This window comes from Corticium candelabrum, chromosome 7, assembly GCF_963422355.1.
Source record: "Corticium candelabrum chromosome 7, ooCorCand1.1, whole genome shotgun sequence".
NCBI lineage: Eukaryota > Metazoa > Porifera > Homoscleromorpha > Homosclerophorida > Plakinidae > Corticium > Corticium candelabrum.
This window is the reverse complement of record NC_085091.1, coordinates 4314811-4338312: the sequence shown is the minus strand read 5'-3', so window position 1 is coordinate 4338312 and position 23502 is coordinate 4314811. Positions and strand designations below refer to the sequence as shown.

The 23502-nt window shown below is 40.5% G+C and overlaps 2 protein-coding genes across 3 annotated transcripts; both read right to left on the bottom strand.

Moving 5' to 3' along the window:
• Positions 1 to 1928: 1928 nt before the first annotated feature.
• On the bottom strand, positions 1929 to 14478 carry LOC134182231 (spermidine synthase-like). 2 transcript variants are annotated; one of them, XM_062649611.1, is made up of 8 exons: positions 14258 to 14478; positions 11800 to 11920; positions 8753 to 8845; positions 6367 to 6520; positions 6176 to 6259; positions 2449 to 2594; positions 2254 to 2370; positions 1929 to 2189 (listed from the first exon to the last, which is right to left on the bottom strand). In XM_062649611.1, the coding sequence occupies exons 1-8, from the start codon at positions 14389 to 14391 to the stop codon at positions 2175 to 2177; spliced, it is 864 nt and encodes a 287-aa protein (XP_062505595.1). In that variant the 5' UTR covers positions 14392 to 14478; the 3' UTR covers positions 1929 to 2174. The 2 variants fall into 2 exon arrangements, with proteins under 2 accessions (XP_062505595.1, XP_062505596.1); XM_062649612.1 differs by lacking the exon at positions 6176 to 6259.
• Positions 14479 to 15169: 691 nt separating this feature from the next.
• On the bottom strand, positions 15170 to 21657 carry LOC134182215 (splicing factor 3B subunit 4-like). The gene is made up of 6 exons (XM_062649595.1): positions 21457 to 21657; positions 18656 to 18781; positions 16887 to 17057; positions 16743 to 16823; positions 16531 to 16569; positions 15170 to 15381 (listed from the first exon to the last, which is right to left on the bottom strand). Exons 1-6 carry the CDS (start codon positions 21632 to 21634, stop codon positions 15353 to 15355), a joined length of 624 nt encoding a protein of 207 aa, XP_062505579.1. The 5' UTR covers positions 21635 to 21657; the 3' UTR covers positions 15170 to 15352.
• Positions 21658 to 23502: the final 1845 nt, after the last annotated feature.

Here is a 23502-nt window from a genome sequence, read left to right as displayed (position 1 = left end):
ACAGACAGATAGACATATGGCTTCAGTCTTCATTGAATTATTGCAGCCTTACCTTGTCCACATTGTGGTTAGTGCGTCTTCTGTGGAGATTGTAATCATCATGTTTCTACTTGTTTCTCACTGTTGGACTCTTGAACTCTACTTTCTATTAACTCATATTCTTTCTTGTGCATGCAGCTGTAGTTTGAAGACTTTAGAAGCTTGTAATTGCTGTGTAGTTGGACTTTACAATAGTGATTTGCAGTTGATATAATAGTTCAATGTTCGAAAATATATCTATTGACAGAGAGACAGACACAGACTGGACAATGTTTAGCTTGTACTAGCAGGCAGTTGCAAATATGCAAATTTAGGTATTGACAGCCAGACAGCCAGACATATATAGACAGACAGACAGCCAGACTTATATAGACAGACAGACAGACAAACAGACAGAACATTTTGGAACTTGGGGATAAGAAACTACCACCTATTTAAACAAACTAGCCAGAAGATCAAGAGACATTGAAGGCTATACAAATGAAGCTGACATTAGAGGTTTTTGGAGGAAAAAATTCTCAATAATCGTACAACGATGTAACGCTAAAGTCATCCTTCACAAGCTGACTCGAGTCTTCCCTGGAGAAGTAGATGAGAACATATACAATAGAGACTATCAAAGTAGCTTGCATTAAACTAAAGCTGAACTCAGTAGCTAGGTTGCATTTAGTGTTAGAAATGTAACGTAGAGTTTACAAATGTTTCAATAAATGAAATTGACAGACAGACACAGATACACACACACACACACACACACACACACACACACACACACACACACACACACACACACACACACACACACACACAAAACATATACATCAATTATAGCACTCTATGTACTTGCATGTTCAGGAATAACATTTTTGAAAGTTGGTACACAGCACAAAAATTTTGCTGGGCGGCTCTCCAAGAAAGAATGGCTGCAGGCATCATTTCAGTGGAGTCTGACTTAGCCTGGAAGAGACAAGGCCAAGATCAAAAAAGCTAAGAAATTAGCAAGAGAATCACGCATCCTTGGAATTTGGATCATCACTAGGAGGGCTGGTTGATGCTGTACGTCTAGACCATTGGAAGAGACATAGTCTTCCTAAAACCAGCATGAAGCAAGTCTTGGATGTGAACAGTGCAATGTTGGTGCCCATGGCAGTAACCGACTTGTGTCATGCAGTGTTCAAGTGTCATATCTGTTTGGTGTATATGGAGCCTCCAGTCACATTTAGCACATGCTGTGGGATGATTACAGGTATAGGATGTAAGACTTGTGTTGATCGATGGTACTGTGGAAGTGAGAGTTGTACAGGATGAGTTTAAATTATAGGAACAAAATTGTCCCTAGTGAACAGAATAGTAGCAAATATGGACAGAATAGTCCCTACATGGTAGACTACTTCAGGATACCGACCTTTTACAGTGAGGCTTTTAATACTCTATCCACACTTAAGCTGCCATTTTATTGAACTGTCTGCTTCGATGTTTAAGCTCACCAAACATTATTTTTTTTGTTGTGAAGTCTACTGTTTGTCTTGTTCGAATTCTCCCAACTCCCAAACGAGTGTGATCAAGTTTTTGTCCTGTGCACCGGCCCTGTTTGTCAGATTCTAACCGACCACTAGTGTGTGTGTGTGTGTGTGTGTGTGTGTGTGTGTGTGTGTGTGTGCGCGTGTGTGTGTGTGTGCGTGTGTGCGCGCGCATGTGGGTGCGTGCGTGCGTGTGCATGTGACTAGATAACATTTGCAACCAACAAATTCTACTGATAGTTTGGGTGTCTACTACAGTATACACTCTGTATATAGTACTGCCTCATTCTATGGCAATTCTTTCAGTGAAAATAGAAACAGTTTGAAGACCAATACTAGGTATATGTACTAAGTAGAGTACACAGCACCTGCTGAACATCAGTTAATATTATTACGCCAAGACTATTATGTGGCCATAACCAATACATTTCACAAACATTTAGTATTTCTTGTTTAATGTGTCTCTAATAGGTCACAGTCACTTGCTACAGTAACACAAAATCTCACAACTTCATCCTTTTGATCACCTGCACATGCACCTATACTGAACAATAAATTATAATTCACACATAAAACTGTTGCCAGAACTTTGGTGAAAAACATGGACTGCAATAGTTACATTAGCAGTGCCTGAACAGAACAGACGTTCACTTAGTACACACTTATCACCTGTAAGCAAGCTGTGACACCATACCTCCTTGACAAACTGTGGCATAACAAATGACTTCATATGCATCTCAGGGCTGTACCATTTCAGATTCATAGATTTCGGATCAGACAAATGTCGGAGCGGTTTCTCAAACTGGGTCACCTATGAGATGAAGACAAAAGCATGCAAGTATGTAATTACAAAATGCATGCAGACAGGCAAAAAGAAAGATGCACATACGGAATTGTTGCTGCAGAGTAGAAATCCAATCTGTCCACATGGATAGGTTGCTACAGTAGTACTGCAGTAGTTGACAACGGGAAACAGACCTCGAGAGAATTGCAGCATATCCTTGATCAGCGGTAAGTGCAGCCAGTAACACTCGCCTATAACAAGTCAGCCAGAATAACAAAAACAGCAAGTGCTACTTGTCATGTGCAAACAATCCAAGCAGTAAAGTTACAAGTCCGTTTCTAAAATGTTAACACCAAATAACAGTTTTGATTTAAACCATGTCAGTGGCCCTTCTGGCTACTGTTGTGCATACTTCCTTTATGTCTTATAAAATAATTGCAGGAATTTATTTTAGTGCTTTCCTTGAAACAATATATGAGAACTTTTATTTGGCGATTCTATTTCAGCTATGAGCCATAAGAAATGAGACTTTGTAAAAAATCCGTGACTCAGTGAGCAGTGTAGTCAAACTATATGATTTTACTTTCTCTGGTATGAGACTGTGGATGTGTGAGTGTGATAAATGTGTAACTGTCTGTCTGTCATGCTCAGGAAGGTGCTGTACCCTTAATGTGGTTCAATCAAAAAGCAGCATTTGTAATTTGTCGTACAAGGCAACCAGAGAATATAGATAAACTGCCAATCAGATATGTCACACATTCATGAAAACTTTTTTACCAGGATAGTCGATCTAATTCATAATTGCAATTGCTTGGTCTTGCTTAACAACAGAACTTACCTGCCTGCAACTCCTAATGCAAATCAATTGCATGCCTTCGTTTTTGGCTTACAAGATTTATACAGGAACCTACCATTGCTTAAACCTGTAGCAACATTTATATCCTATATCATCCTAATGTGAACTCATTTACTATACTTTGACAACAGCAGACTATTACAAAATTTGCAGTCAATGAAACAACAGTAGCTTTGTACAATTATTTTAGACAGATTTTACAAGTAGCTGGCTGAAAAAAACAACGTCTAAATTTGTAATTCTTTGTGATAATCCTATGGTGGTTTCCAGAACGCTCATAGCTGTGGAAGTAAGGGTGTAAATACAGCTTCAATTACTAGTGACAGTTACCATTCATCCCACCCAGTTGACCACATGGGCAAGATTAGGATGAGATGTGTGCCCAGGTAGGTGAGGGAAAGCTGCCACACAGGAGGAAGTCTATAAAAGAGGATTAGAATAAGGATTGACTTGAGAGAGGTAGTATGGGTAAGGGGGATCGTACATGGGGTACATATGCCATAGCGGGGTATATGAGGATAGTGGGGTATACGAGGATAGTAGGGTATATGAGGATAGTGGGGTATATGAGGATAGTACAGTAGGAAGGGGAAGATAAGAGCTAGAATAGTAGGGACCAAGTATAGAATTTCCAGTTGGTTGTTGATGAGCTTGTGATTGAGTAGTTTGTCAAGTGGGTCTTCTGGGTTGAGAGGTAGACTGAGAATCAGACCGAGTGGGTTGTTGAGGTAAAGATGGGGGTGGAGCAGAAACTTATGGAATAGTTTGCGTACAAGGTGGACCAAAGGTGGTAGCACGAGTAGTGAATTCAGGTGGATGGGTCTTAGACATCATTTGAGAATATGATGTTTTTCTCTTCTTTGGTCAGTTCTTCTTTAGTTTTCTTGAATCTGTTTTCATATGTTTCAATTATTATTTTATCTATCGTGAGGAATTTGGTTTCCAGTTAATTTTTGATTTCTCGATATCAGCGTTACAACTCATTTTGATCTCTTTCCAGATGGTCAGTATACTCAATTGCATCAAGGGCTCTTCGGCTTCTCTCTGTATTACCACTCTAGCTCTTTTGAATTCTTTGTTACACAGCATGACATTTGGACTTTTGATGATTTGTAGACATTGAAGACTTAAGTTCAGTAGTGCATGTAGTTAGAAAGTTGAGGTGTTGTACGCGAATGTATGGCTCCTGTTCTCTTTGTAATGCATGCAAGGAAAAGCAAGAGTAGAAGAGTTGCGTGACTGTACAGAAACTTGTGTTGTTGCTTGCTGAGTAGATATGGTGGTTGTGGAAGTAGACGATATAATAGACGAAATGGTAAAAGAATCATTCGCTATCATGGTGAGAAATGTAGTTGTGTTCAGAGTGGTGGTTGAGTATCCGCTGCATTAAGGTGCGTCATTTATTTCAGAAGTAGAACAAACAAGCATTATCACAAAATTGAAAACATTAAAAATGCCAAACAGAATGTATTATACTATGAATAGTTCATGATCTGAAAGAACAGACTAAGAAAGCTGCAACTTCTGTCTGTCAACAGTCGGCAGAAGTACTATGTTGCCCAGTCTCATGTTTATAGTATATATATATAGCATGGTTAGACGTCTGCCATTCATGCACCAGTTGCAGGTTTCGAACAGCCAGTGCTCTGGTCTAGCAAAAAACCTCAAGATGACTTGACTGGCTCTGTGGATATTGCCTTGCTCATCACTGGCATGCAGATTGCTGTGTTAGATCTCACACCACGTTAGTGCACTGAGTGATAGATGTAGTATAGATCGTATCATAGCAGGGCAGGTCTGTCACTGTGTAACGGTGTGAACAAAGAGCTCACTTTTTCAAAACTGGTCACCTTTCAATATTCATTAGCTTGGAGCAAATAAAACACTAGCTAACATAAAAAGAGTGGTGATCGGAACATGCAGAGTGATGGTCAGTTGAGTGATGGTCAGGCCGACCACTGTGGGCAGAACCCTGTATACCCACCTGTAAACCCCTTACACCCATCTAACCCACGTTCTATCCACCTGCTCACTCACCTATGGACCCACCTGCCAACTTACCTCCTCGGTTCCCTTCACACACCTACCTTCTCACTCACATTCACTCCACTACCCACCCACCTGCTCACTCAGCTACTCATCCAGCTGCTCACCCATTTGTATACCCACCTTTCCACTTGCACGTGCACTCACTCGTCCTCATTCATCTATCAAAATAATAGCCAAGGGCGCATTCGTTTGACCTTTACCAAATCAGCAGAAGTTGGTAGGAACGTTTGATTGACACCAACTTCTACCAGAATACTCTACCAGTACTAGCAACCTCTAACAGCTCCCTATCTAGTAGAACTCTGTAAAAAGGCTTGTCACGCACGCTTACTTACTCCCAACTGCACTTTCACCAAACATTTAACAAGCCAATTAAGAACGAAACCCCAACTGCACTTTCGCCAAACATATGACAAGCCATTCAAGAATAAGACAAGTAGATTTGTGCCTGACACAACTATAGTATTCAACCTAGCTACATTGTCCAAGTTTGCACCACCTTTTTTCTATCAGTTAGTTAAAAGCCAATAAGAAATGGGAGTGCCCCATATCCAGTGTGAAGTCAAGCCCCCCCCATTTCTAGAGGTCACGCTACACCCCTGATGGACGTGCCACATTGGAAATATTTCAAGAGCCATGACTACCGGAAATCAGTCTCAAGTAATTGATGAGTAGGAGAACACATCCAGCATGTCAGAATGTGGGAACCTCCACAAGTCTAATAAGCAGGGTAATTCTGTCAGTTTCTACCGACCCTAAATTGTGTTCGATCGAGTAGTCTACCAGCTTCTACGTACCAAAATCTACCAACCTCTTCCAGTAGAGGATCAAACAAACACACCCCAGGTTTATGCCTGTCTACCCCTCTTCTAGTACCTATATTTTAGACCAGTTCATACACATATTATCCATGAAGATATGTAAAACCTTGGGAACAAGCCAATCCATCAGGCTTTAATGCTGACTTCACCAACTTGTAATAATCATCAGTGAATAAAGCTTGTGCTGGGCCTACACGTCAACATAACAAACAACAATCACAACTACTAATAAACCATCAGCACGAAATCTACCAGAAACACTACTTATATAAAGAATGCAAGTCACCGTTAACGTACCGACAGGATCTGATGAATCAGTTATAATTACATCAAATTGTCCTCTCTGCTCTTTCATGAAAGCCAGTCCATCACCAATGTGTTGCACAAGCTTGCTACTGCTATATCCTACAGCCATACTAGGTAAGAACTTCTTGCTAACTTGTATAACATCCTAAAATTTAAAAATAAATGCAAAATGTTGTTACTACACGCAGTATCAAACCTACACAGCAGTCAGAGAGCATAAACCACCACTAAAGAAACTAAGTTTCCTCATTAAGCCAATCTAAGTAATCAGCAAGCACTCCTAGCACTTAATTAAGACGCTACACGCTTGACTAAAGTGAGTCTTCTAACGTGTGTTCATCCACGTTGAATATAATTAACGTATTGCCACAAAGAAAACCCGACCTCAAGAACAAGCCGATCTTGAGTAAAAGCCAAAAATCGAAGACATCATGCTGCATACAAGCTGGTCACGTTTAGAAGCCGGGCTTTTGTTCAAGACGCACAGCATGATTACACATGTGGTCATGTGCACGTGTGCATTTGTCGGCAGGTGCGTGCAGCATTCGATGACACCGACACTGATGACAAAGAAGTAGCTGACGGTCTTAAAACTGGCATCTCATGGTAGTCATGTCTATACCCTAATGTGTTTGAATGGCATCTAAGCCTGTCTTGAATATAGGCCTGTCTTAATTAAATATTAGCCTGAATTTCAAATCGGCTTACACAGAAATAAGCATGACTTCTTTGATCAGACTGATTATATATCCCGTTCAAATATATCCCTTGGAAGCATTGCAAAATACAAAGACGCATACAGCTAGTTCACACAGGATTGGTGCAGGCGTGTGTTCGAAAGGTGTAGTGTTCACATTGTCAGGAGACTTTATGTGGGGGTCAACCCCTTGAGAAGAGACCCCGTGTACTCTGGAAAAATCAGGCCACAATCACTGTTGGCCTGTACAGGTTTGGCAAGCGAGAGCCAAATTCGGCAGAGATCAGACCCAGGAAAGCGAAGATAAGTGTGGCCAAGCATACACACACATACAGATATAGATATCACATAATATGATATATAGATATCACGAGACAGTCGAGACCATAGCATAAATTACTTCTGATTATGATTAATGTGCTATACAGCCTTTACCAGCACTCGAAGCAAAGTTATGATCCCACCCCTCTTGCTTGCAAACCTATAACCTATAACCTATGATATCCTATATCAATATTACCATTAGTATAATGCGTTATACCAATACCAACGTATGCCGCCACCTAACAATGCCAAACGTTACAACTATCACTAGTGCCCTAGCTAGAAAATTTGCTAGCCGGCAATAATGATGTCAAGTGTACAGTAACATCACAGCTTTGATAATGTCATATTATAACTTAATAACGTAACAACTCTTTGATGTCAAAACAGTTTGAAAATAAGTGGAAACATTAAATTTTGTAGTTGTAAGTCTGACTTTGTAAGTGTTTAAGTAGCACTCCATTGGTGCACGCTAACGTCCCTACCCCCACAAAATGATAGCATACTACCATAGACCCTCGTTTATCCAACTGTGTTCGCAAAGCGGAAATGACGGCACAAGTCTGTTTTGTGCAAGCACAATGACAACGTGCAGTAATGGTGGCAAAAGATAAGAAGGCTTCTAGGATTAGTTTCAACTGTTTGGTGATCGTAGTTTGCATATATAGTACACGTAGCACGTCTTTGTGCAATCATTTTATCACTAGCATATTGTATCTGTTCTAGAGTTCATACCATGTACATACAGAAACTCAAAAGTGGACTGGAATTCCAAGGTATGATTGAGACTCTGACGGTTCGATTATCCGTTCTTTTCACTATCCGACCCCTATTCCTCCGCAGCTATGCCCAATGAGAATCAGATAATCGAGGATCTACTGTATAACATGATATCCACAAGCCTTTGTGACATACAACACAACTGCTGCTTTCTGTCTACAGATTTCACTAACAAATTCACTGTACATGTATGTCAACATCTACATGCTTTCCATCCCTTCGTATCTCAACTAGCCAAGTTATTTAGTTCAGACTCCTATGTTCACAGATGGCTTTGCTGAAGTTATGTTACTATCAAATACCACTTCGAAAATCCAAATTTGACCTAATCATGTAAACATGTTTTGTCAGCAACACATAACACTTATTAAATGTGTAAAAGTAAGTTCACAACACGTACCTAGCTGACATTTGCTTGCCAAATAATTAAAGTAGAACATGTTCTACAGTCATTCTATGTACTGTACCCACTGTATGCTCTGTATTGATAAACTGCATTAACAAGTGTTAATTAATTTGCACATAAACAAATAATTTACGGTTGACATGCACTTTCTGCACACTTAATTCACACACCTCATCAATTTCACATTGAATTACTTCTTCAACCTCTGGGTGCTTCACGACCTCACGTATCACTCCTCCATCACCACCACCAATGACAAGAACCTATGCATTCACATAATAAACATACTAATGAATGGTATATCTGTCAAATCACATACAACGACAACGAGTAATAAAATCATGAGTAGTTTATCTTTACTCACATATCAATAAAAGCAATTGACATTGTTTACAGTCTATACATGTATGTATATTTTAGTGCACATGTGAGTAGAAATAAGAGTGAGTCAACGCAAATTGCATTACATGATTACCGTGTGCACTAGTAGTCTCTTGCACAGCCCCTCTTAGCACACGCGAGGAGCGGAGAGGGGCAGTGCGAGTGCGTGTTAAGAGGGGCTGTGCAAGAGACCATGTGTGCACCTGTTCTTTAGCAAACCAAACAGCAACAGAAGTTTACTGTGTGCCTCATGGTAGTACACCATGCAACACTATTTCCAGACCTGTGAACTCTCTTCACACATCACATGTGAGACTCACACAGTTGGACCCTGTCTCAGACATATTCACATCAGACCCCTCAATTATCTTACATTTAACTGCAGCCTAGCACTGGAGCCTAGCAAGCAACTGAAGTGGGTAAACAGCATAAAATAGATAACTAACTGCTAATTGTAGAGTATCCCACCTCCATTCCACCCATTGCTATTCAATGGCATGTGCTACAGGTACAGTACAGTCTTAAATCTGTACAGTGTACAATCTATGCTAGCTAATCTTAGTTACTTACCTCTTTGTCAATGCAGGTTTGACTATTATTGTTGTTCTAAATTACCATTCTACTTGACCTCTGATTCATTAGAAAAGCAACAATTTCCACTCACAAAGTTTAGCATGTGTGAATGATAACCCAGCTCAGTCTAAGACTTCAATGATTGTAGGTCTGTGCGAGTCTATCCTTAGTGCACTGAAACAAAGACAAACAGTTCTCTATGACAGCTGCTTGTCAAGTTTCTGAGCCAGCCAATAAATTAAATTGCTGTTGCATTCCTACATCCAGGTTACCTACCTGTCATAATCAATGCTACCATGGACAATATGTGCTAGCACCAGTATAGCAACTTTCTGAAATACTGAATTAAAGCTGCAACCTGCAGCATGACGCACCAGGTGGCCAAGTGACTGAAGAGCTTCAATGATTCCTCATGTCTGCTTGGTCAATGCATTCTACAGCCTGTCAAATATTCCACAGAACACACCTCTGCAACTGTGTGCAGTTCAACAATCAGGCTAATGTATGGCATACATTTTGGGGTGTCAAGAGCAGCAGTTTCTATGCAGTTTACACGTTCACGTTGGCAGTAGAAGTCTGTGCACAGTTCTTCTAACCAAACGTTTTAACCAAAAGTGACATACAGTAGTTAACCCCAAGGAAGATTACAGTATGCCCTCGTTGTAAACTGGTGTTAATTAGCATGCCAGATGTTACAATCCTGTCAAAGTGTCCAGCTTCCTTTCATGCTTTCATGTTTATTACAGCAGGTGCCAGTATGTGTGTAGCAGCTGTTCCATAACCAAAGCTAGCAGCACAGGGTTTTAGCACTATGACGCTTCTTCGTTTTTATGCCATAAGTTTATATAGTTTTACATTATTACAGTTGTTATATAATAAATTGCTGATTGTGCTGTGCAACACATAAGCTAAACGCATGTTTATCGTTTAAAAGGCCAAAAACATTCATATTGCAAAGATAAGCACAAAACCAGTGCATGCCCACAGACACATTTCCATTGTTCGTACTGTTGGCAAAAACACCTAATTTGATCTCACTGCCCACTACAAAATAGCCTGAGATAACACGGCAAAATCTATATCAGTGTACAGACTAGCTACTACATATCAAGTTAAAAGTAGAGAGATCAGTTTTGATTTTCTTCTTTAATAGAGGAGGCCAGAGGGGCTGGGGAGATGAAACCCTTTCACTCAAGTTGTATTCGAATACTAATTCTAGAACTGCAATTTGCGAGGAAGCAAAGTTCTATAGCATTCTATTCGTAGTTCTCACAGTTCTAGTAGTTCTGCCTAGTGTGCTGAAATTGTTGGAACTGTTATGCAATAAATACAAAAATTCTCAGAGACTGTCAAAATGAAATGGTGGGTACACGTACAGACGCTGAGGCTGTTGTGGATCTTCTTGTTGGTTATAATGGACACTTGTGGTGACAATCGGCTTGGCAAACACCAGAAGAAACAACATTTGTAATTGATTGCAGTGACCTTCTTGGTGAGCAGCTCCAAAAAACCAAAAGCGAAAACATTGCAGATATTCGAACAGACTACAACTAGTGGAGTAGCAATGCCACCCTACTTATTTATGACGCTTACCGGAAGTATGAATCTTCGTGCATGCTCAACTTACCGACAGTTCTAGGTGTTCGTTTGCTAGCAATAGTTCCAACAGTTCTGGCAGTTCCAGTTGTAGAACTGGAACTAGTATTTGAATGCACCCTCAGTAGACCAAGTGTCAACTCTTGTCTGCCACATTATGTCGAAGCTGTATGAGATCCAGAAAAGCAAGGGTGGTTATTTTTTATCATTTCTGTGTCAGTGGAGACAGCTGAACTGGCTTCTGACTTGCCAGACCCATCTGAAGTTGTTACACCATGTGTTCCTTGTAGTTGCTTGCAAAAAGCTACTACAACATTCCAGAAAATCCTGTTCGCCCACGGCGTCCACAGAGTGGGCCCCTACTCCTCCTACACCACTGCTGTACAGTTATGAAAAGAATACAGTTTAACTGTGTAAAAGACTACTGATGGAGCAATAAAAGAAACCACGATTACTAAACATTAATTTTAGAAAGAAATTTAAAGCCAAAGTTACCAACAGCAATGCCAGGTGTCCCTATAATTTTGCAATAAGTCTGTCTGTACATGCAAATCCACGATCAGTAACCTCAGTACAACATAAACTATGCAGCAATCTATCTACAGCCATTGTGAATTTTGCAGGACAGAAGCAATTGTGTCCTGTTTTAACCCCAACACATTCTCACCTTCCGTGGATTAGGATGACTGAAAAGTGGTACATGACTTATCATCTCCTGGTATGAACATTCATCCAACTCCGTACACTGAACAACACCATCCAACACAAGAACAGTCCCAAAACGATTGCTAAACAAAGAAAACACAATGAAGCACAAAAACAAACACTAAAGTATGGAACTTCAAGACTCCACTCAGGTCCGTCAGATGAAAAGGTTCAGTGGGTTCAATCGATACATCAAGGTCTTCACTAACTCAATGCTCCCATAAATTTTTTGTTTACAATTCATGTAGAATTTCATAGCTTACACAGCCACAGTGGTATAGCATGCACATATAATTATTGAGGGCAAAAATATCTGGTGATGTATGACAAAGAATCAGCAGTGGTGATTAAAGACTGATCCAGCCAGCTTACGACACATGAGTTTTACTCCAGATTCCCTGCACTCTTCGTATCACACCTTGTGACTGTAAATAAGGTACACACTGAGGTGGCTATTCGAGCTTCTAGTGGTTAAGAGAGAAAGACTGATGTCTAGGTATTTACATTTACTGTGACCACATGAATAATTTTATAAATGTTAAAGAAATAGTAGACATATATGAATGTTGGCATCCCAAACAACTGGAGTTAAATTCTTTCATAAAACTGTAAATTGTGCTCATGAGAAAAATAGAAGTTTAATCAATAATTGTACATTACACATGGATGTCTAGAAGTTGTGTTAAATGTGGTTTTGCTAGCAACGTTTAGGAGCATGAGAATTCAGTACATCATGTATTGCCAAATTATTACAACAATTTATATAGATGTCTTCGAAATAACTGTCATTGCATGACATGATGATGACATCAATAAGGTCTATTTGGTTTGTCACACGCCGAGAAGAAAATACAATATCATTATTAGTTGGACATCCAAAGAGTGCTCAGTCATCAAGAAAATTTTATTTTTATGCTGCCCAATAAATGTATACATTTACAAAGTGTCAAAACCAACATTGTCCTTGAACAAACACAGCACTTTATTTGCAATTGTGCAGGGAAAGACTGTAAGAACCACAGAAAAGTCAGTGCTTGGACAAAGTCTTGTCCCTAGCTCTAGACCCTTTTTAGAAACGACAAGCAGAAGAGCTTGGAGCGTTTTTCCAGAAGGATCTGCCTATAGTACTGCGACTTTGGATGAGAAGCTGGTATGTTGGAACGTTCAATGACAGGCTTTTGAAATACAAAACTTACCCTCAACTTTGCAGCAAGTTCTAGCAGTCAGAACAGATAATATTGTGTCGTTATGCCCCTCCATGATGGGCAAGTGGGGTCTTTACCCCATCTGGGTGCCCACCAACCCAGCAGGTGAGCCCAGCAGGGTACAAGTTTCTGTGTAGTCCACACAGCCATCAATGACTAGCCAATTCGACAATATAGATTGCAGGCACTACAGTGACCACAAACTCGGGTACAACACGCTTAGTGGATATCAATGACCACCAGGAAAGCTCTGAAAGGAATGAACGTCATCGTCAATGGACCGTTCATCAGACCACAGAAACTCCCCAACGACTGAAACGAGTCATAGTCTCATGAACAAAGCTAGAGAAACATGAGTAAGAAAGGCAGACAAGTTTCATAATTTGCTATTGTCACTGGGGTTTGAACCCCCAAACCATGAAATGGTAGCCATTGTTGCTAACCACTAAGCCAAGGCACAGTATTTTCCACTCATAAATACACACTTTTAACAATTACTTGCATGCACACAAACAGTAACCACTATTTGTAAGTGGTGCATGAGTGGGCTACCACGAACTGCGCTTAACAGGACAGAAAGAGGTATCAGTCTTGTCTAACAACACTTTCACTATGACATAAAAATAGACTACAATCAATTCACATGATTGTAAACATCTGGGAAGGATGGAATTTAGTCCCTATACTAGACTCAGGTGGCTAATTGGCAGTACACTAGTGCAGAAAACAGCTGCAGTATGTACAGTCTGAATGTGGCCCAAGCGTCACTTATTAGCAAAACAACATAATGACATTTCTATTAGCGGTGCCTTTCAACTACTACTAAAATAAATTGCACGTCTGCGGTGATAGACCGTTTATTAGCCCAATGGCATACCAAACATACTATCGCTAATTCTATTCTATTCTAGCCAATCCTCACGTGTTTATACATACAAAAATATCACTAGAGCAGAACGTTTCAACTATGTCAAATACGTAAGAGCTAAGTAACCGCTATGTCTCTGCAAACCCTCGCTTTCGCAATGAATGGCCTGCCACCGTCAGACATCTGTACACAGATAAATGTACAATGGAGTGGGACGGGAACCCGTACGTACCGTTACCGTTACCGTGGCCGGTCGTCCAGGGGTTGTGCGTGACTCCTTCAAACCTCCCGACTTACCCTGTGCGCCTTCGTCTAAAACTATACGAGCGCCTAGATCGATGGCTCACCTTCTGAAAACGAGAATGTCTTGAAAGTTTGATTTCTTGTCGTATAGGATCTCGTCCACTTTTATTGAGAGAGCCTGACCTGGCCAGAACGTGTCTCGTTCGCTAAACCATCCATCTCTTACGATACCCGACATTTTAATTTGTAGCTGTGCACAATATCAACATCGGAGGTGCCACGTAAAACCGAACGCGTCCAGAACGCGCGCCGGTTACACGACGTTGCCTCGGACTCACTCTAACTTTGCGCGCATGAGTGTCACGTGTAGTTCTCATCCGTGTATGCATACGGCAATGTCGAAACCCCAAGAGCCGCAGAAGGAGAAGAGAAAATGAGTTGTTCATTGATTTTGCCTCTTGGTGTAGTAAGAAGGACTTATTATGTAGTTATCAATAAGTCACCATCCAGGTATGAGCCTCGGAGTCCATACCTATTGTAAGTGTACACTGTACCGCGCATGTGTCAAGTACACTGTACATGTACTGTTCAGAGTTATGAATGGGTCAGGGATTGGAAGTGTTCGGATAAGGACAGTCGGGGAACGGAAGTGTTCGGATAAGTAACATTATTCGTAACGTAAGATTGAATAAGAGAGAGGATGCCATCCATAAAGAAACCGTTTTCCCTGCCAAACGTTTCTGTTAGTCTTTCCCTATATTGAACATTGAAGTTCATACCCTATTGTGTGACAGTACCACAGTAGCTCATATTAGCACTCAAAAAAACATCATATGTTCGCATGTTGACTTGAAGGGTTAGTCTTTACTGTCAATAAGATATTCCTGTGTCACTATATATATATATATATATATATATATATATATATATATATATATATATATATATATATATATATATATATATATATGAGTGCATGCAATGCCATTGCTACTCATACTGGAACTAGTTGTGGTTCAGAAAAACGACATGCATTGCCAACTTGGATATTTACATTTCACATGATTCAATATGTCTACTACTATTCTAGTAGCATAAACTAAATTCATGCTGACCAAAACTGTAATAAGTGTCAAGCATCACTGTCTGACTAGATATTCAGCATATATGATGGAACAGAACTTCCATCAGTTGTAGAACTACGATTGTCGCATAGATGGTTGTAACCCTGTAGTACAGCAAATCGTGTATAGACAATGCTCACTCAACTCCTTGGTTGTATTTAAGATAAAGTTGCAGTCTCTCTGACTGTCAATGCAATACTATATGCAATAGAAGTATGAGTCCAGTGTCTGTCTGTCTGTTTGTCTGTCTGTTGATTAGTTAATCTATAACTTTGCGTTGTTTGCAAGGAATGGTGTGCTTTCACAAATTCCTAGTATATGTACAAGTAAAGTCTATACAAGAATAAAGTATCTGTACTGCAAATCTCTTCTGCCAGAAATCGATGAAAGTCTTTAATGTTGGGCCTGCTAACTCCATCTACCAATCACTTAACTACGAGCTGAAGGAACTTTCTGGCTTTCTCTCCCCGCCTACCGAAATGTGTCATAACTAATGAAACGAAATTCCTCCTTGCAGCTTCTCACTGTTGTATTTAATACATTTCACTTCTTCTGTTTGGCTGCTGCTGGATCAACACTACTGCATGGACGAGCTCGGGCAATGTGAAAATCAGTGTCTGAACTTGTTCCTGAATCAAAGAGTGCGCTCAGAACTGCCGGAAATGCTCGAACTCACGTTCGATTTAGTTCTGAAACTGTTTAAATTGATTCCGACAGTTCCGTCTAAAGAGATGGAATTGCTAGAAATGATGGACCTGACATGCATCTTTTCTGCAAAAGTCCCGAAAGAGTGATGGCACACTATTTACAGAGAGCAAAACTAGTTTCATGCACTCTATAGCTCAGTTTGAGGAAGATTGGCATCCATCACAGGGTCAACAAGAGACACTGTTAGCTGAAGTTGCTCTGGTAGTCGATGGACCGGTAGCTGATGAAGCCATAGTTGGCATTATTAACACTGTTCCTGTTAATAGTTCCAGTTCGCAAAGCAGATTTTTCGTTCAATTTACTTCTGGTTCTGTCAGTTCCAACAGTTGCAACACCTTCAGATTCAGGTCTGGAACTGCAATCAAATGCTCCCAAAGGTGACCATATCAAAGATTAGTGATCATCAGAAATAGTACCTCTATGATGTGGCTCACGACAGTGATGATACCTGAGATTTCTGTCTGTCTGTCTGTCTGTCTGTCTCTGGCAACTGTGTCTGAGTGTCTGATTGCAGAATGTCACCACACATGACAACAAAAACTCACCTTCAGGACGAAACATGGGCATCAAAGGTGGCCGTAGTCCTATAAACAGCAACTGTGACAACTAAATCCATACAAGACATAACACTAAATGACAACAGAAAGTTCAAACATAGAAAGACATTGTAAACAAACCCACCAAACATAACAACCAAAAAAACATTAACACAAAGGTAGACAATCATTAGCTCCTATCCAATTTGTATAATTATTACCTGCCAAATTTGCAACTCCAGTCTGTAGTTGGGGTGCTAAGCCAGGCATACCAAGAGGAGGTCTATTTGGCATGGAATAACCTAACAAAAACAAACACAGTCAACGACAAGCAAAGAATATTAAGTGTGTAGCTGAGCACTGACCAGGAGGAGGTCTGATTCCTGGAGGAAATGGAATACCTGCTGGAAATTGCATTGGTGGTCGAGGTTCTGTTGCAACTGCACTGCTGGGGAGAGGTTGTGGTGGGGGTGCAGGGACCGGTGGCATAGGGGGAAGCCCTTGACGCATGACTGGAGGCATTACAGGTGGCATCACTATAAACATAGAGGTGAACATATAAACAAACAGTGACAAATAAATGTACAACTACAAAGTCAAACAAATTTCAAAAGAGACCACCCGCACTGTGCAATGATTGAATATGTTGTTTGCAAGAAATATAGCATACCTCCTCAAGTACTGCCTTATTGTCGATCAAGTCCCCTCCCCAACATTGGCTTAAATTCGATATGAAATAGCCACACCTACTGTAGGATTCACTATCAACAAGCGGCTAATACACAGATGTAGCACATAATTTGGACATGCAATAAATGCCTTAATTAAATGTTGTGTGTGAAACAAGCTGTGAAATCAGCTGTTTATAAGTCATGCCAACAACAATTCTATCTCCTATAGTAGAACTGAAGAACAACACAAAAGCCTTGTCAACATGGTTCTGTAGTATCTAGGAAGGTCACAGAATTAAGTTCGGAAAAATGCATCCGAGATTAGGACTCCCACGGTGATGAACTAAAACATATAGTGCATGTTCATAAAAAATTATGAGCTGTGCAACAAAAGAAAACCAATGACCACACACCTTGACAAAGAGTCTACGAGTTCTTGTGGAGAAATGTGTCACCAAGAATAATGGTCATATCTACTGTAACATTTATTTGACAAAGCACGGAGAGTTTTAATACAAGGTTAGGTCACAATATCATTGCTGAGCTTGGTAGAATGACACCAGCAAACTGCCAAGTGAATACTGTTTCAGCTGCACTCAGTGGCAATATTGTGAATACTGTTTTTGCTGCATTTAACCTGTGCCACACTGTTGGAGACAAGTTCTATTCCAGTGATGGGCGGTAGAAGTAGCGTCACAACAACTTCCAAAAGACTCTAAAGATGTCCTGCTTGAATTTCATCACAAGAACATTCAACTTTGTCAGATTAATTACTGCATGTATTATAGCATAGTGAACATCAAGCATACTTCTGTAGAGTTGCACCCTGTGTTAGTACAGACTGACACTTAACCAAACAAAGTAGCACTTTAACGATGAAGTTGCTGAATATATTCACTACACGAGTATAAACGTGCAATTGGCCCATCCCCACCAATTTCTCGCTTGTTTCCCCGTGCAGCCCATTTCTTTCATTGAAGAAGCGACTCAAAGCGACACACTTTCTTTCTGAGCACATTACTGCAGCCAGCAGATAATAAGAAGTCTTGTCTTGTCTTGACTGTCTTGTGAGACATTTCTATTGCCTTGCATGCGCTATAGCCACTTCCGTTCCCACTAATACGCCACGATGTGTACGCCTACTATACTGGATATAACAACCGGAAGCAACTTCGCGCCTCAATATCTTCACGAATGTAGCTTCAAATATAAAAATTATATTTTGCATGGCCATAAAACGTTATGAACTAACGAAAAATGCACTAAAATATATTTTGATTCTTGCATTGTAGTTACCCTTTAAATTAACATGTTAGCTCCACTCCAGAATTCTCTAACAAAGCTGAAGGTCATGGAGGTGGAGAAGCCTTGAGTTGATATTATGATAGTACAAACAGCAGCTCTCACGTAAACAGACACAGAAAACACAGATAACATAGAAGTTTTGCAACAGAACATCATACTTGGAGGCAATGGAACAGTTATAGGTGTAGCATCTCGTCTACCAGAGCTGGCAACTGGTGCATCAGCAAACAATTGATGAGGAAGAGAAGCCTTTGAAAGTGGATTCTGAGCAGCCAATAAACGTTCTGCAAATACAAAGACCACTTACAGCCTTTTAAACAAAAAAAACAAATGACAACAGACAGAGACAGACAAACAGACAGACAAACAGACAGACAGACAGACACACGGATTGTTTTATTTAAACGCTTACGCTACCGGTAACAAGCACTAACTATATGTAAAACAATAACAGTCAATGGACAAAATGTTGACTGTGCAGACAGACAAACAGACAGACAGCCTGCCAGCCTGCCAGCCAGCCAGCCAGCCAGCCAGCCAGCTAGCCAAATTGTTACTCAAACCAGTTGCTTTGTGATACATACATTAACTTACAACCCTGCTGGGTCAAAGAACATGTTTTAGTTTAGTAATACATGTTCTGTGTTGGTTAGCTTGTAATAGCTCTGATGTAAGAGAATATATGTATTGACAGAGACAAACAGAAAGCATTGATTTAGATATCTCAATGGCACATCCTTAGAGTACTGACATTCTAGCCAAGGCTTCTCTGTTTAATGAAGCTGCTGCTCTTTGTAGAGAAGAAATCAAAGCCAAAAGTACACGGGAGTAAACCTACCACAACATTCCTCACCATTACAGAATAGTTGTGTCCCTAGTGTTTGAAAACTTTGGTCGTTGGGGTAAGGAAGCATTAAAGTATCTGGACGATCTCTCACATTTCTTAAAGATGAAAGTGTCTGAAAGAATCCTGCCGAGTTTGAATTATTTAAGAAACATCATTTTTCTGTTGAGTGGCAAAGATGTAATGCTCCAGCGATGTCAAGAAAAGCCTATAATATCATAGGTGGTCAAAAGTGCAGCACAAAACTGGACACTTCAGTTCTTGTCCATTAGTTAAATAGTTATTGTAAGACCCTGTCAGGGTCAACTGTAGTTTATCATGTACTAGACTTCTAGTTAAGAGTTGTTTAGTCTGATTTAGCCTGTAACAGTTCCGATTTATGAAAATATAATCTTTAACAGACAGATAGACAGACAGTAGATGTTTGTTTTAAAAATGTAGTCCCAGTGAACTCTCATAGTTGTGGGAACTTTACATACCGTATAAGATAAATATTGGCAAGAGTTTACGTTGGCGTTTGCTAAGAAATTGACAGAAGAGCATATCGGCAGATTTTATTTTGGCGGTTTGACGTCGCTGTTGGACAATTAATGTAGGCATCAACCCTATAGTCTTCACCCACTTGACATGTGCCCTTCGTGGGGAGTTTGCAGTTGACAGCTGCAATCTTAGCCATCACATTTCCGTGCCTTCAACTATTGATGAAAAATTGCTGTGTAAGCATGAAGAACAAAACCCACATGATTCCTATGCTGTTGTCATTGTTATCGTCATGCCTGATGAACGTAGATGATGACGTCAAGATAATGTAGGTATATCTCTATCTCGGTGGCCAAAATTATTACTGAATTCTATATTGACGGTCGCTGAAAAATCCGCCAATCTGCCAAAATAAACTTCCCGTCGATATTTCATCTTATACGGTAGTTACCTTGTTAGCATTGTATCATAGATGTATGTTTGAAATGTATGTTATTTGACAAACAGACAGACAGACAGAAAGACATTCAGTAGCTACTAGCTGGGCCCCATAGACTTGTAGTTTTCTGTTTAGCTCTGTTTTATACCCTATTCACTCAAGCATTTGTAACTGTGTCAGCACGGTACGGCATGGTTTGGCTCGGTTTCACTTCGTCGTGTGAATGCCGGCCGAACCAAACCAAACCGTGCTGAGTTGGCCCACCTCAAGTTGCCATGCCAGCACAGTTTGGTTCCGTTCGGTTGTGTAGCGCCTGCCAAAACGAGGACGACGTCGACATCTATGCTCGGTACTTCTCCTCGATATTTCCGCAAACTGTTCTAGTGCCAGCGAGAAGTAAGCGCAGACAGCTTGTTCCATGACGATGTCTGTATCTAGCGTGCGCACCAAGAAACATGCCTACTAAAGCTCGGCTGGCTCGCTTTGTCCGAACGTCATGTGAACAAGGGCTGGCTCGCTTCATTAGCCCAGGCTGGCTTGGCTCGGCTCGGCTCAGTTTGGAGCTGTGCTCGTGTGAATGGGGTATTAGTGTTAGTGATGTTGTAATAGTTTGATGATGTGTATTCAATAGAGAACTAAGACAGACAGACAGACAAACAGACACACAGACAGATGGACAGACTGACAGACAGACATGATGCAGTTCTTTAATCGACTGTCCATTCTCTCAACAGATGAAGATGGAAGGAAGAACAGCAGAAAGTTCAAGACACACTGGCGTTGCTGTTTGTCTATAGCATTGCAAAAATGCAATGCTAATGTGATTAGTAGAAAATTAGGAAAAGGAGGACAGTTTAAAAACTCTCTGAACGTTGATATAGCTTTTGTTAATTATAAGTAGTTGGGTTTGTTGTGTGGCCCATTGTGGGCTTTCGAACTGGTGTTTAGACAATTAGACTGTAATAGTGCTGATGTATGAAAATATATGTATTTGACAGACAGATAGACAGACAGAATATAATACCTTTGACAGACAGAATATAATACCTTTGACAAACAGACAGACAAACAGACAGACACACAGACAGACAGACAAGACAAGACAGGGCAGGACAAACAGATCAGACAGGCAGGCAGACAGACAAACGGAGAACCATACATGACAGGGTAGCAAATTTGATTCCTACACAAGTTACCTGCTGCTGATCCATGTCTTTCTCCCTTTGCCTCCTTTTTGAATGCATATGACACAGAAATAGGCCGATTACACAGGTATTGACTGTTCATTGCCTCAATAGCATTATCAGATGCCTCAAAGCTGGCAAAGTTAACAAAGGCAAATCCCTTCGAGTTACCAGTATCAGGATCGCGCATAATCTACACAGATCAATAACACAGTTACTGATGACATTGAAATATTGTTAATATTAACGTGCATACCAAGACTATATGCACATGCTCAAATCTGACTTAATTGGCTAAAAGTTTAGTTCACAAACTACATTTACTTCAGGTGATTATACCCTCATGTTGCCTTAACGCAGCCTCTTGCATATGTTACAGTCACCCAAAACCATAAAGGTCTGTTAACACCATGCCCACAAAAAAAACACTACGCTTCAGAGTGTTGCAACACGATTTGGGTGGCATTGGAAGGGGTTCACAGTAGGGGATACAATACCATCAAACTCAAATGCTGAACACCGTTTGGAGCGCTGAACTACATTAAACCATATGATCATCCAAAGCGCCAGATCGATCACATCACAGACAACACCGTCTGAAGCGCCGAACATAATACACATCCGAACCAGAGCGCTGGTTCTAAACTACCCGGAGTGCCGGGTTTCTTAAACCGCCTGAGGCACCAACCCAGACGGAACTTGCTTTGCCGCCATAGCTACGAAACTATCGCATTATCGAGCGACAATAACGTCAGTTGCCGAAGCTACCTCCAGCAACTGTGCATTTCTGTTGCCTTAACTAAAAAATGCAATGGTTAAGTCTCTGTTTACCAAATCTGCTATCTGCTTCTCCGTTTCTCGTTTATTTCAACAAAGGTTTAATTTAAGCAAAATTTGTTGGTTGTTTGCATCAAACAGATAATATTCTTGTTGTAGGGTAAGTTTCGTCAGAGGTTCTGTGATTTGCTTAGATGTTATGTATTCACTAATCAAAGAAGTTGGATTAATCACTCCCAATCCCCCTAAACGTGGTGGGAGGAATAAAAGATTTCTTTCTGTATCTCCTAACGAAGATCTCGCTGTTAGAGCAGGAATGAGTTGCTTCCATATTTGACATTCCAGTGGTTCTAGAATAGTCTTCTGGAATTCATTAGTCTGTGTAGCATAAGTCTATTTTCGCTTTGATGCCATGCATGAGTACAGAATAAGCTGCGTGTGGCTGAGTTTTGGCAATCTTTGTCAACGTTGTTATTTGTTGAGTCCTCTCAGTCACTTTGGCCTCCTGGAAAGTATGGTGAAAGTTGTTGTTACCAATGGCAGCACCGAGATTGGTTTGACCGTCAGTGGTTATGTTGATGGCTGAGTCTTTAAACAATTTTTATGCACTTTCAAGAAACTGAGGTTTTGCACGCAGCCAAGACTTTTTCTGATTACAAAAATAACCAAAGTATGGTCCTGATTTGTCTAATCTATCCCACCATTGCTTGAGTGGTTCTAATTTGCCTCCGCTTGATGCATCGTCTGCATACCAGATCTGAGTACTTCTATTCGTTTGAATTTTGTGTATTACTACTACTACTACTACTATTACTACTACTACTACTACGACGACGACGACTATGCTAGAGCAGACATCTCTGCAAGAGGAGTGTGGAGGCGAGGAGAGAGAGCATTTTTCAATATCCGGGTATTTTATCCGAACGCCAAGTCCTATCGCCACCACTCTTCTCTTACATCAAGCTATGTAATACATGAAAATGAAAAAAAGCGGAAATATGGTCAAAGAGTACGAGAAGTTGAGCATGGTTCCTTCAACCCACTCGTCTTCACATCTACAGGTGGTACAGGTCCTGAAGCAACAACATTCTATAAAAGAATTGCCAGTCTACTAACGACAAAGATGAATGAACATTATAGTACAGTGATGCAACTGATCCAATGTCGCATTAGCTTTGCAGTGCTCCGATCAGCAATTATGTGCATTCGTGGCACAAGATCTTGTACTTACCATCCCATTGAAGTAGACACTGTCAGGCTGACAACCATAGACAATGTTTT